Source organism: Bos indicus x Bos taurus, chromosome 9 (genome assembly GCF_003369695.1).
Source record: "Bos indicus x Bos taurus breed Angus x Brahman F1 hybrid chromosome 9, Bos_hybrid_MaternalHap_v2.0, whole genome shotgun sequence".
In the NCBI taxonomy this organism is placed as follows: domain Eukaryota; kingdom Metazoa; phylum Chordata; class Mammalia; order Artiodactyla; family Bovidae; genus Bos; species Bos indicus x Bos taurus.
In genome coordinates this window covers 28877822-28890946 of record NC_040084.1, presented here as the reverse complement: position 1 = coordinate 28890946, position 13125 = coordinate 28877822, and the positions used below count along the sequence as shown (strand labels likewise).

The following is a 13125-nucleotide window of genomic DNA, read 5'->3' as shown; positions in this document are numbered from 1 at the left end:
TTATACCCAGTTGAAGATTAGTTGAATCCAGACTTATTAATATCTGATTATCATAACTTTAAAGTAAAGTAAAGTTACTTTAAAAAGTAACTTTAAAGTCCTAGAATTCTGAATACTGTTTTAGATTTATTATTAGGGTGTTGAGATTTTTGTTCTCAGGCAAGTTAGAGTCACCCAAACATCTGGTTTCTTTTCCCAGCGTTTCTAAATAGTCAATGATATCTGTTTTTAGGATTGAAGATTCATGTAAATGGTGAAGATTTCATAATTTAATTTGATTTCTGTCTTATGCTTCTATATTATCTAGTGTTGAAATTGATATAATTTTGCATTGTAATAATTACTGAAGTTTGCTCTGAAGAATGCTTTTTTATTAATGTACCTATGGTCTGAATATATTTATAGCTGAATTTAAAACAAAAAAATCATTGCTAAAAAGCCAAACTGACATCTAGTGTAGGATAGTTGAAGTGTTTTTTTCCCCCCCCTGTTAAAGAAACCATCTAATGAGTCAGAATAAAACGTGTCTAACAAAAGTAGCTGAAGTTGAAATAATCTCCACCAGCCTAGTGGCCGTCTGGTTATGCTTGAGATTTCTGAAGTCCTAAGCTTTTTAACTCTTTGGGTATAAGAAATACTTTAAAACATTCTGAGGTATGTCATCTTTACGGTCCCTTACAGTGAAAGAAATAGTTAAGTAGCATGCAGATAATACACCTTATACCTTTGTGAATTGGTACTTCTAATACCAGTTTAGTGTATAAGTCCCATTAGGGCAGAGAAAATATGTTTTGCTTACCATTGTATCTCAAAGCCCAGTTACCATTTTTTAAATGCTATGTTGTTTGGTAGTCAAAATAATTTGTTTTCTGATACATTTTCTACCTGATTTTTTTAGGTTCCACACAGTAGGACTGAAGGTTTAAAGTCAAGGGAGCGGATTTCAGATGACATAATTATTTATGATGTTACTGATGATAATGCAGATGAAGAAAATATCCCAGTTATTCCAGAAACTAATGAGGATGTTATATCTGATCCTTCCAAGTAAGGAGATTATGAAGTAACATTTATGAAAATAATGCTTTTCTTAACAGATCTAAATTTAAAGCTACTTTATTCATTGATGAACTAATATCTCACCCATATTTTAATTGTTGAACTGAAAAATTAAGCCAAATTATTCAACCAAGTACCTCCCTCCTTCCAGTGAAAAGACTCTCAGCAAAAAGCAATGAGAATTAATTCTCATTTTTAAGGTTTGGAGTTTAAGACCTTTAATTGGGTCTTTGTTCTCTTACATTGTATGAAGTATCATATTTGTCATTAAACCTCACACTCAAGAAAATTAAACGTTTTGTCAGGTGCTTTGCGGGGGACAGGGGGACAGTTTCCCTGGAGAATGACTGGATAGGGTGAATTTATTGACTTCGTCTGAAAATGTAATTGGTTATTTCTCACATTGCTAATCTAGCTGTAGCCAGTACCCTGATATTGTCATTGTTGAAGATGACAATGAAGATGAATATGCACCTGTCATCCAAAGTGGAGATCAGAGTGAACCAGCCAGAGAATCCCTGAGTTCAGGCAGTGACGGCTCCAGCCCTCTCATGTCTAGTGCCGTCCAGCTGAATGGCTCATCTAGTCTGACCACAGAAGATCCCGTGACCATGATGGATTCCATTTTAAATGATAACATCAATCTTTTAGGAAAGTGAGTACTCATCTGGATGCTGTTTAAATTTATTTGCATTCTTTTTTACTTCACATGTTCTTTTTCTCTGTGAATGATTTTACTTTCAGGTTATGAACCCAGGTAGTCAACCTTCTATTTTGGTCCGGACTGAACTCTGCAAATGTTATTTTGAGAAAGCTTTGATTATTCCAAGAGCAGTCTTGGGATTTTCTTGTCATTTCCTTAGATTTATTTAATGAAATACTTGTTTTTGAATGTCTTCAAAGTGTGTGTGTTTTTGTGTATTTATGTTTTTGTCAGGACTACAGAATAACACAATCTCTATTAAGGAGCTTATTTATAGTATAAGAAAACATGAAGTTAGTAGCAAAGACCAGTAATAAGAGGTGAAACATTTATAATTTATAATACAGAGGAAAAAGATAAAGTCAGACTGTGTTATTGCAGAATTTTTTTCTTTAAAAACTAAAGTTTTATATAAAGGCTGTAGGTTCTCAAGTAACTGAATTTTTGAATCTTAAGTTCTAAATAGGATCTCTTAAGGTTAAAAATTGGTAAGGATTCAGCAGTTGCTAGGAATATTTTGCCTAGCAAGTTTGCAGTGTGATTATAAACATAAAAGCCAGGAAACCTATATTTGATTTTTTTTTTTAATATCTTTTTTCCTTAGGGTTGAGCTGTTGGATTATCTTGACAGTATTGATTGCAGTTTAGAGGACTTCCAAGCCATGCTGTCAGGAAGACAGTTTAGCATAGACCCAGATCTCCTGGTTGATGTAGGTACTTTGAATATTCTTTGTTGTACTACCAGTTTGTGTATATGTGAATATTGTTTATAAATCAGTGCATCATTTTATTGAATTCTACACTGTTTTTGCATTTCATTTATTTTAAATGAAATGGTTTTGTTAGAATGGACAGATGGTTTCAGGACAGTGAAGGAGGGTGATCACTATTTGTCTCTGAGTAGAAGTTCAGTTAATCCCTCTGCAACAACATATCAACTCTTTTCAAAAGTACTGTTAAATCCAGGTCTTGTCTGGACTTGTTGCTGTGTTACATTTTGCTCTGGAATAAATTGTCATTGAATAGAAATTAGTAGAAGTTTGTAAAAAAGATCATGGAGACACTTCTCAATATTTGGGAATTAATTTTTCAGTCAAATGTACTATATGTTGTCATATTTGCTGTTTTTAAACATTTTTTATATTTTGAGTCCCAAGATTCCCCTATTCCAGTCCTCACCAGCACCTGTATGAACTTGATTCCAGTGTTGTCTGGACTTTGAATCCTTGTCTATCATTTTTGGCACTAACCACCTTCCTTGCTTTCTTTTCTCTTGTTCCTACCATTCCTGTCTCCCTTAGCTAAAGCTTCCTATGTGGCCTGGTCTTATTCAGAAGAATCTTGTTCTTTCCTCTATTTCCATTTTCTGTTGTGTTTTTTTCTTGAAAACTTTTGTTCCTTTTTTTTTTTTTTTTTTGGTATGTTTTCCCCTTAAAATGCAGCTTCTTTCACATCAGAAGATTCTGTACCTCTGAGCCACCTGGAAAGCCTTGTCAGTGTTAGATGGCTATTATTCTTCCTAAATCATTAGTACCTCACAGGATGGATTTCACCTTCTTAGAAGATTCCCTTTCCATGTTGCTCTCTAGTAAATTTAACATCCATACTAATGACCTACTTCGACTTGTTAACAATAACTTGACAGCCCTTCTTGATTCTGCAGTCTTTGTTCCCAGTCTGAATTTAGAGACCTTTTAGAGTATCTGTCCCTTACATCACATAGAAGGAAATAAAATCCTGTAATTCTTACTGTCTACAAATCCTCTGTCTTCAACTAGGTCATTTAACTTTGGAACAGTTAGCACATTCTTCTGTCCTCACGACCTTATCTAGCCAATTCTTCCCTATTCATAGAGCATAATTCACCATAATTCACCATCGGTCCTCTCATCAGTTGTACAGTCTCATATACTTTCTTCTTAGAAAGTAAGTACCTGTTTGCTCTTTCAAGACAGTTTGTACACCTGCCCTCTGCCGCTCTTATTTTTCTATCTCTAGCCTTGATCTTTCCCAGCTGCCTTCAGTAGGTACAGGTAATCTCCATCTTATAAAACATTTTGATGTATTGCTCTGCTTGTTTACCATTCTGCTTCTCTAATCCTTATACTCCAAAACTGTAGAAATGAGTGGCTGTGTTTGTTACTTTTTTTATTCCATATTTTCTTTTGAAGTTCTGGATTATCTTGACAGATATGTATCTGTCAAGTAAATCTGACAGTAAATATCTTTATTTACTCAAATCCTATGCTGCCTTGGTTTACCTATTGTAAATAGACTGCAACTTTTTTCTCCCTAAATTAGGCCACTGGGCTAGTGGAAGAAGGTTTGTTTTGAATCAGACAGATTTGGGTTCCATTTTTGGCTCATGTTAATTACTAGCTATGTTATTAATCTTGGAAAAATTAACCTCCCTTGCTCAGTTTCCCCATCTATTAAATATGGCTAATGCCTGACATGAAGGGCTTTTGTAAAGATTATAAATAATTGACACTATTATTATTTAACACCAATGATTTTCTTCAATAGAACTTTTTATGTTGATTTTAAAGGCACTGGACCTCTTTGTTCTCTTCCTGTGTCCCTAACCATTCTGTTTCTTCTAAGAGCTTTTCTTTGTCTTGCTGTCTTACACTTGTGGTTATTCCCCAAAGTACCCAGTCTTTTATCCTATTTTTTTTCTGCCTCTTCTTTTTCCTGTCTTGCCTCTCAAGGGATTTTGGCTTGTAGGATTGCTCTCAAAAGTGTATCTCCAGCTCTTAATATTTTTTAAAGTAAACTTGGCTTGAATTCCAATTCCATGCCTTTGGGATCATCAGTTAGATCTTGCCTTAAATTATTTGTGTTTAACACCAAACTTTTGTTTATTCTCTAAAGTAGCTACCTTTTAGTTTTATTTTCTGTAGTGGTATCAGACTTCTCTTTACTGACACAGGATACTAATCATCGTCATCTTGGTTTCTTTATCTCCCCATTTACCAAGTGCTGTGTATTTTCCAAGATAGCATTCACAAATCGCGCCTCCTTTCTGTTTCCACTGTTGCCTTTCTCATCTAAGACCTTCATTGTTTCATTCTTGAATTATGCAGTATTGTTATAAATGAAAAATTACTCATAAGCTGCATTGTTTTCTGAATGGAAAAAATAAGTATATGTGTGAATAAATATGCTGAGAAGTTCATGGGTTCTTGCTGCAGAGTTCAGTACTAAGTGACACAATGTGGAATCAGTAGGAGAGACTTGACCTTGGAATTGAACCGTGTCAGTTCCTCATACATGATCTACTTTTTCCTACTTGAGACCATGCGTCTGCTAGGAATACATGAAGGTGTCCCTAGTCAGCGTATGGGGGGTTGGGGCAAAGGAGGAGAGAGCAGTTTATACTGCAGGTCCTCCTCAGATGCTACTCTCAGTAGGGACAAAATCTGGTCAGGCCTCCAAGGCATGTGTAAGCTGAACTGGTAGAGATTGGCAGTGATGTGTATAGTTACCTACCTATAGTTACGAAACCGAGTTTCTTCTTTTTTCTGGAACAGTAGGTGGTATAAAAGTAGGAAAAGGAAAGGAAGAGCTGAGGATATTTTTAGGGCTACAGTGAATGTGGAACTTTAAAGGAGAGAAATGAGTGTCTAGAGGGTGAAGGAGCCTCTGCATTTCATTCTGTCCTGCAAACCATTTGGTGTGCTCATTCTCTTAAAATGCTTTAGTCAGTATATTTCATTACTCAGGCCACTCCCAAGATGCTCATTGTGGACAGAATGTCCTGTCCATTCATTGGCCTTGCCTTATTTTTAAAAACCTCACATATACAACTTAACTATTCAGGTCAGAACTTCTGTGTCCTTTGGACCAGTCATTTCATTTGTAGAACTTACTTCACAACCATTTCCTCTCTATTGTTGCTAATGCTATGACATCCTCTCCTTTTTAGGTCCTAACCATTTTCCAGGAACGGATACATGTCACATAGTTTATTTTGTCTCATCCTGTGTGTCTGTGTTTTCTTTTCTCTTTCTCTTAGCTCCTTAGTACTTTTGAGCCCCACCATCCATTAATTACTATTATACTGGATTGTATCTGATCATATGTTGCTATTTGATTTTGTTCTTATCTTGCCTTTTAGATTGTAAGCTCCTGGAGAGCAGGTATAGTGTCATCTTGTATTCTTCATGATGTCAATTATTTCTTAGATGCTCAGTAAATCCCTGTGGAAGGGATGACTTTGAAGCTTATGACATAAACAAAAATTATGTTTGTAAAGTGGCTGGTCTCAGGAGTGCAGTAAGCAGTGGTCTTAGCATCTGTGGCTTCCCTTGCTATGTGGCTTCCCTTGCTATGTGAAATAATCAATGTGGAGTTATACCATTTGATCAGAGGACTCCACCTGAGGTGTAATTTAGGAACCATTCTCATAGAGCAGATTCTGTACAATTATCGCATAATTAGCAGGTAGTCAGTCAGTGAAGGATCATTGTAAGGGCAAGGAATTCAGCCCTGGTTGCCATTTAAGGCTGAAGGCATTTAGGGAGGAAAAACTAAATGAAGGAGAGGGGAGATGGGAAAACCACCATTTGTTTCAAGTGATTTACCCTACTATTATTATAGGGTAGAAATTCTTAAAACATCTAATGCATGGGCTAGCTTGCTCTGCTTTTGTTTGCTTTTCTTTCTGCTTTCTTGCTTTTCTCTTCCAAACTTGTTTTACTATATGGAAAATTTGTAGTGCAGGAACTATACATCTCTTCACCCTACATAGCTGTATAAAATTTTGAACACACAGTTAAATTTTTAAAAATATTTTTTAAACTTATCATCTTTCTTGTTTGGTCTTTCAGCTTTTCACTAGTTCTGTGCAGATGAATCCCACAGATTACATCAATAATACAAAAGTAAGTTTTAATTCATGTTGCTCAGGACCCATAGCTGTAAGAATTTGAAAAAAAAAAAAGTCCAAGTAGAGAGCAGTATCACTCCCAGTTACAAAAAGCATTTTATACGCTTACCTAATACATGTAATCAAGATAATAAAATTCTAAATGAAAAATTAGCTTTTGGTTATGGGGTGATCATTGCCCAATTCTTCTGTGCCTTGTGCTGTTAAATGTGAATGTGGAATTAGCATTCAACGTGCTGGAAGATAAACTGACTAAATTAGGCATACTTAGGTATGTCGCTGAAAGAAATTATTAAAATATTATTTCTTCGTGTTCTGATGTCTTCATTTTACATTCTTACTCCATCTATAAATAACACCTCAGCATTTTTGTTGAAATTTGAGGGTATTCATATTGAAAATGAGTTCCTTCATTTTATTAGCATATAGTAAAAGCACAGGAATTTGTATTATTTGTAGGGAAGGTGAGTTCAATCAGTGAAGTATGGATTTGGGACTTTTTTAAGGGGAGTTTTTATTTTCTTAAACATAGTAACTATAGTTGGGATTAGCACGAGTTAACAGATTCTTTAGAACTGGTTTTCAGTGAGTAATAAGGATATCAAGTTATTAGAGCGGACATTTAGAAATCAGTCTGTTACATTGTATGGCTTATTGTCTTGAGTAGGTGTATACTTCATTTATCTTGTATTTATACCAAATCATTTCATAATTCCTGTTTTTCATTGAATAAAAAGGTAAATCAGTTCCCCTGAAATTTGTACAAATTCTTCAGTAGAATCAAAATTTAATTTATATTTTTTTAATAAAAAATGAACATATATCTAATAAATACGAGGTATTAGAGTGAGGAGGTGGAATTTTTCTAACTATTGTCATGTTCAGTGAGGATAGCCTCACCACATTTTCAAAGTTATAGCTTGGGTAACTTAAAAGTTGAAGGTACTTGTGAATTTTTGAACTAGGAAGTTGGTTATATATTTGGTATTTGGATGGTTTATATCAGGGGTTGGCATACTTTTTCTCTGAAGACTAAATATTTTGGGCTTTGCAGGAAGCCAGATATTCTCTTTCACAACTACTCAGGTCTGCAAAATCAACCATGGATAATACATAAGAGAATAAGTGTGGTTGTGCTTCTGTAAAACTTTTTAAGAAACAGGTAGAACGCTGAATTTGGCATGTGGATTATAGTTTGCCTAGGTTTACATTATAAGAATTTATGGACCACAGTCCGATTGTGTTTTAGTAATACAGTATTACTGAATGTTAGACTTTAGGTTGGAGAAGGCAATGGCACCCCACTCCAGTACTCTTGCCTGGAAAATCCCATGGACAGAGGAGCCTGGTAGGCTGCAGTCCATGGGGTCCCGAAGAGTCGGACACGACTGAGCGACTTCACTTTCACTTTTCACTTTCATGCATTGGAGAAGGAAATGGCAACCCACTCCAGTGTTCTTGCTTGGAGAATCCCAGGGACAGGGGAGCCTGGTGGGCTGCTGTCTATGGGGTCACATAGAGTCGGACATGACTGAAGCTACTTAGCAGCAGCAGCAGACCTTAGGTTGAGTGAACAAGGATCATGCATATATATAGTGAATGTGCTGCACTGTTTGTTTATTGTTAGACATGAAGGCATTCTCTGTTCTTGGATCATCTTCTTGTTCCCAAAAGCTTTCAGAAATAACAGTTAAATGGCAAGTTTGCATATTCTCTACAATACTGTTTGTTCAGTTGCTGAGTCATGTATGACTCTTTTTGAAACCCTGTGGACCATAGCCCACCAGACTCTTCTGTCCATGTGGTTTTCCAGGCAAGAATACTGGAGAGGGTTGCCATTTCCTTCTCCAGGGATCTTCCTGACCCAGGGATCGAACCATGTCTCCTGCATTGGCAGGTAGATTCTTCACCACTGAGCCACTTGGGAAGCCCAAATTCTATAGTATTCTACAATACTACAGAAAAATTAAAATTGAGAGTGATTTTTTATCATGTTTTAGAATTTCGATTAATTTTAAATAATTGGCACATCAGCTTTCATTCCGTTGCCGGTGACAAGTATTGTACGATGTGTATTAAAGCACTTTTTCCTAATGAATCAGTATGCAGTATAGCAGTCTCAGTGGCTGCTAGGAATAAGCAAAAATTTGCTTGGGAGATGAAACCCGCTTGTTTTCCTGGTTCTCATATTAGAATAACAACAGTGGCATCCTTGAAAAATACATATTTAGGGCTTCCCAGGTGGCGCTAGTGGTAAAGAACCCACCTGCCAGTGCAGGAGACATAAGAGACCTGGGTTTGATCCCTGGGTCAGGAAGATCCCCTGGAGGAGGAAATGGCAACCCACTCCAGTATTCTTGCCGAAGAATCCCATTGACAGAGGAGCTTGGCGGGCTGCAGTCCATAGGGTTGCAAAGAGTCAGACACAACTGAGGCAAGTTAGCACAGGAAGTAGAAACACAAAGAAAATATTACTGCATTAATGCTTTTTTTAATTGTGAATGCTAAATGAGAAATAATTTGGGGGGAAGTTTAGTTTTTATTATGTCATGAAGTCAGTATTATCTGTGAATTCTGGAAATTTGTACTGTTTAATTTTGTGTTGATATCAGGGAAATTATAGGAATTAGTATGTTAAACCATATATAATTTACAAGCATGCAGATATCTGGGACTTAACAGCTATTCAGGAAAAATTTTGAACCTCAGCACTTCAGTTTGAACATCATTGAAAAAAGCACTGAAGAACTTAATGTTAAAGATTTAATTCCCTTACAGTCAGGTGTAAGGAGAGAAGACAGTGTCAAAAGAAGTAATTTAAATGACAGAAAAGAACTGAAAGAGCCACAAAAAGGAAATGAAGAAATACCGCCTCACATTTGAGGCTTCCAAATATAAATAGTTTTAAGGATGTCATCATGTCATCCTGGGCTACTGTAAATATGTTTATTTACGCTAAATATTCTGTTTGTGAGCGAAATGTGTAATACATTTTAAGCCAAAACTGTTTAAAATTGTTTATAGAATTAGCTCATTAGCAGTTTGAAACTAGCCATCTTTGATACATTACCATCTTCTACTCTTGACAGAGTCTGTCTATTCTGCTGTTGAAATGCCCCTCCTTTTTTGTACTTACTGGCATCCTAGTTCAAGTTCTTTGTTTCATCCACTTGGTGACAGCAGTAGTTTTCTTAGCCAATTTGATTACATCTACTCAAATCTCTCTCTCTCTCTCTCTCTCTCTCTCTCTCTCTCTCTCTCTGTCTCTCTCTAGTTCATCTCTCCTGAAGCTCCCCTTTCCCATGTATTTCAGAGAACATACCAGTATTCATATACTGTACCAATTTTAAATGTTTTGCTGTTTTTCAGGAACATAAAAAATATGAGACAAGGATTTTTATACTATTTTTTCTCTTTTAGTCTGAGAATAAAGGATTAGAAACCAAGAACAATGTAGTTCAGCCAGTTTCAGAAGAGGGAAGAAAATCTAAGCCCAAAACAGGTAGGTATAAATGTAGTATTCATTTTTTAAAATTAAGGTTTCTATGTAGAAACTAATGTGAGCAAAGGAAGGTTTTGCCATGCTTAATGATTGAACATGGATATGTATTAGTCTTCATTGTATTCATAACATATCAAGGTTCCAGCATATAAAGGAAATTCGTGTAGTGATAGTTCTTAAAGTTTGTAATTTCCCGCCCTATTTAACTTCAGAAGAACTGAAAGAACCCTCATTTCTTAATTAGTGAATATAAGACTACATTTTCTGACTTACATATTTTTAAATTTACTGACACAAAGTATCATGTTTGACTGTATATAAGGGTAATGATTGCACATAAGCACATCTACTTCTGTTTTTTCCACTTTCAGCTTGAATTCTGTATAAGCTGATGGTAAAAGAGCATTTTTCTTATCTTCATTATAGATAAGCAGCTTATCCAGTACACTGCTTTTCCACTTCTTGCATTCCTCGATGGGAACCCTGCTTCTTCTGTTGAACAGGGGAGTACCACATCGTCAGAAGTTATGTCCTCTGTAGATAAACCCATAGAAGTTGATGAGCTTCTGGATAGCAGCTTGGACCCAGAACCAACCCAAAGTAAGCTTGTTCGCCTGGAGCCATTGACTGAAGCTGAAGCTAGTGAAGCCACACTGTTTTATTTATGTGAACTCGCTCCTGCACCTCTGGATAGTGACATGCCACTTTTAGATAGCTAAATCCCCAAGAAGTGGACGCTACGTGTATATATTCATCAAAATGATGAACTATTTATTTTAAAGTATCATTTGGTACTTTTTTTTGTAAATTTCTTTGTTTCATTTTATCAGATAACTGTGGAATCAAAAGCACCTTTTGCTTTTCTCACTAACCACCCACTCTTGCAAAGCTTTCAGGTGTTACTCAATTACATAGGTACATAAAGATTTGATGTGTTAAATCAAATTATTGGCATATCTTTAAGTTGGATTCAAATGGCCGTTTTCTCCAGTTACACTAAATTGGATTTCTTTTTTACATATATGTTCATTAACCCCAGTTAAACTTTTCGTTTGTTTGTTTTACTTGTTTGATGCTGTCTTGTTTGCCTTGAGTGTAAGTCACTATAACTAATGGTAGAACTCCTAAAGCTTTCTCTGTTCCAGTTGCTTTTATTGAGTATTTTCACATGACTTCTTTATAAAACTGGGAACATAAAGTGCCTGTATCTTGTAAAACTTCATTTGTCTCTCTTGGTTCAGAGAAGTTCATTCATGTTCAAAAGGAAGGCAACATATACTTGAGTGCTTGCTGTCTGATACAGTTTCAGCTGCATATATTATAGACAGAAGGGGATGGGATGGTGTCAACCCATCCAGCTCACTGGACTAGTTTTAAGTAAAAGTTTTCTGGCTTGTTTTGTGTTTTTTTGAAGCATACTATTTAGTAAAATAAATATAATGAATGTTGCGTATCTAGTGTCTGTTATGTGTCTTCTTTGGAGTGACATCCACATGTGACAGTCTTTCCTTTTCATATGAAGTAGGTAGATGTAAACTGTGAACTTTGTCTGTTGTCCATTATTCTAAACATGAATCATACCAAGCTCTTTGTGCCTCATCTCAGAGGATAGGTTGTATTGCAACAAGGAGGAAAATATAATGACTCCAAATTTAATGTGTTTTAAGTTCTTTGTTTAAAAATTATACTGGCTTACTTTCTATGTTTCTAATAAAGAATTGAGAAAAGAATGCTTCCAGTTGTCCAAATTAGGTATGAACATTATCACTGGATGCAAAGTGCCTTTAATTTTCACCTTGAGAGAAAAGAGAACCAGTTAAATCACTTTGAAACATTTGCTCAGAAGGATTAGAGAGACTTAATGCAAGGACAGAGAACCATCACCTGAAGAATTCTACCTTCGAGCAGAGAACTGGAAGCAGTGAGCTAGTATCTGAATGCTTTTTAAAATAGGGCTGTTTGATGAGAAATTACAGAGATGGCTTTCCTTATTGGCTATAGACTCTCTCTTAGTATCTTGGAATTTCTCTTACTATGATATGAAAATTCAAATAAAGCCTAGCACAGAAGGGTAAGAAACCCTTCCTTAGCAGATCCTAAAATACTTGGCTCTGACAGTGGGATCTTGGTGAACAAATTCAAGAACTCAAAACAGTGTTCTGCATAAAAGTGCCAAGAGTTAGAGAGGAGAGATAGCTTCAGAGACTTTTCCGTTTTCCCTTCCTTTCTTCACTGGGGGATATGATTAAGTTTCTTCTCCTTTAAGGATAACTCTAGAAGTATTTTAAAAATAATTTTGAAAACCTTGTATCTCCTAGTACTTTTTAAGGTGACATTTAAACTTTTTCATCCTAAGTATGGTAAAGCGTCTGCCTACAGTGCGGGAGACCTGGGTTTGATCCCTGGGTTGGGAACATCCCCTGGAGAAGGAAATGGCAACCCAGTCCAGTATTCTTGCCTGGAAAATCCCATGAATGGAGGAGCGTGGTAGGTTACAGTCCATGGGGTCACAAAGAGTCGGATACGACTGAGCGACTTCACCTTCATTTTTCACTTTCATCTTAAGTAGCCAGGGGGAATTTAGAATACTGTTAATACTGCCATTTTTAAAAAGTTGCTGCTGCTGCTGCTGCTAAGTCACTTCAGTCGCATCCAACTCTGTGCAACCCCATAGACGGCAGCCCACCAGGCTCCCCCGTCCCTGGGATTCTCCAGGCAAGAACACTGGAGTGGGTTGCTATTTCTTTCTCCAATGCATGAAAGTGAAAAGTGAAAGTGAAGTCGCTGTGTCGTGCCCGACTCTTAGCAACCCCATGGACTGCAGCCTTCCAGGCTCCTCCGTCCATGGGATTTTCCAGGCAAGAGTACTGGAGTGGGGTGCCATTGCCTTCTCTAACATGCTTTTAAATGTATATCTAAAATGTATATCTAAATACCATAGTGATTTGGTGTTCATCATTATCCATTCCA

At 36.3% G+C, this 13125-nt stretch overlaps 1 protein-coding gene across 2 annotated transcripts in view; it reads left to right on the top strand.

Annotated features, from left to right (window-relative positions):
- The window catches only part of HSF2 (heat shock transcription factor 2), a 39820-nt gene extending 28212 nt beyond the window's left edge, over positions 1-11608 (top strand). The window contains exons 8-13 of one of the 2 annotated variants that reach the window (XM_027551096.1): positions 899-1047; positions 1475-1714; positions 2367-2472; positions 6595-6648; positions 10074-10155; positions 10582-11608. In XM_027551096.1, the coding sequence (XP_027406897.1) occupies positions 899-1047; positions 1475-1714; positions 2367-2472; positions 6595-6648; positions 10074-10155; positions 10582-10874 (924 nt within the window). In that variant the 3' untranslated portion in view covers positions 10875-11608. The remainder of the gene's footprint in view (positions 1-898; positions 1048-1474; positions 1715-2366; positions 2473-6594; positions 6649-10073; positions 10156-10581) is intronic. The other variant, XM_027551097.1, reaches the window with a different exon arrangement.
- The last annotated feature ends 1517 nt before the right edge of the window (positions 11609-13125 follow it).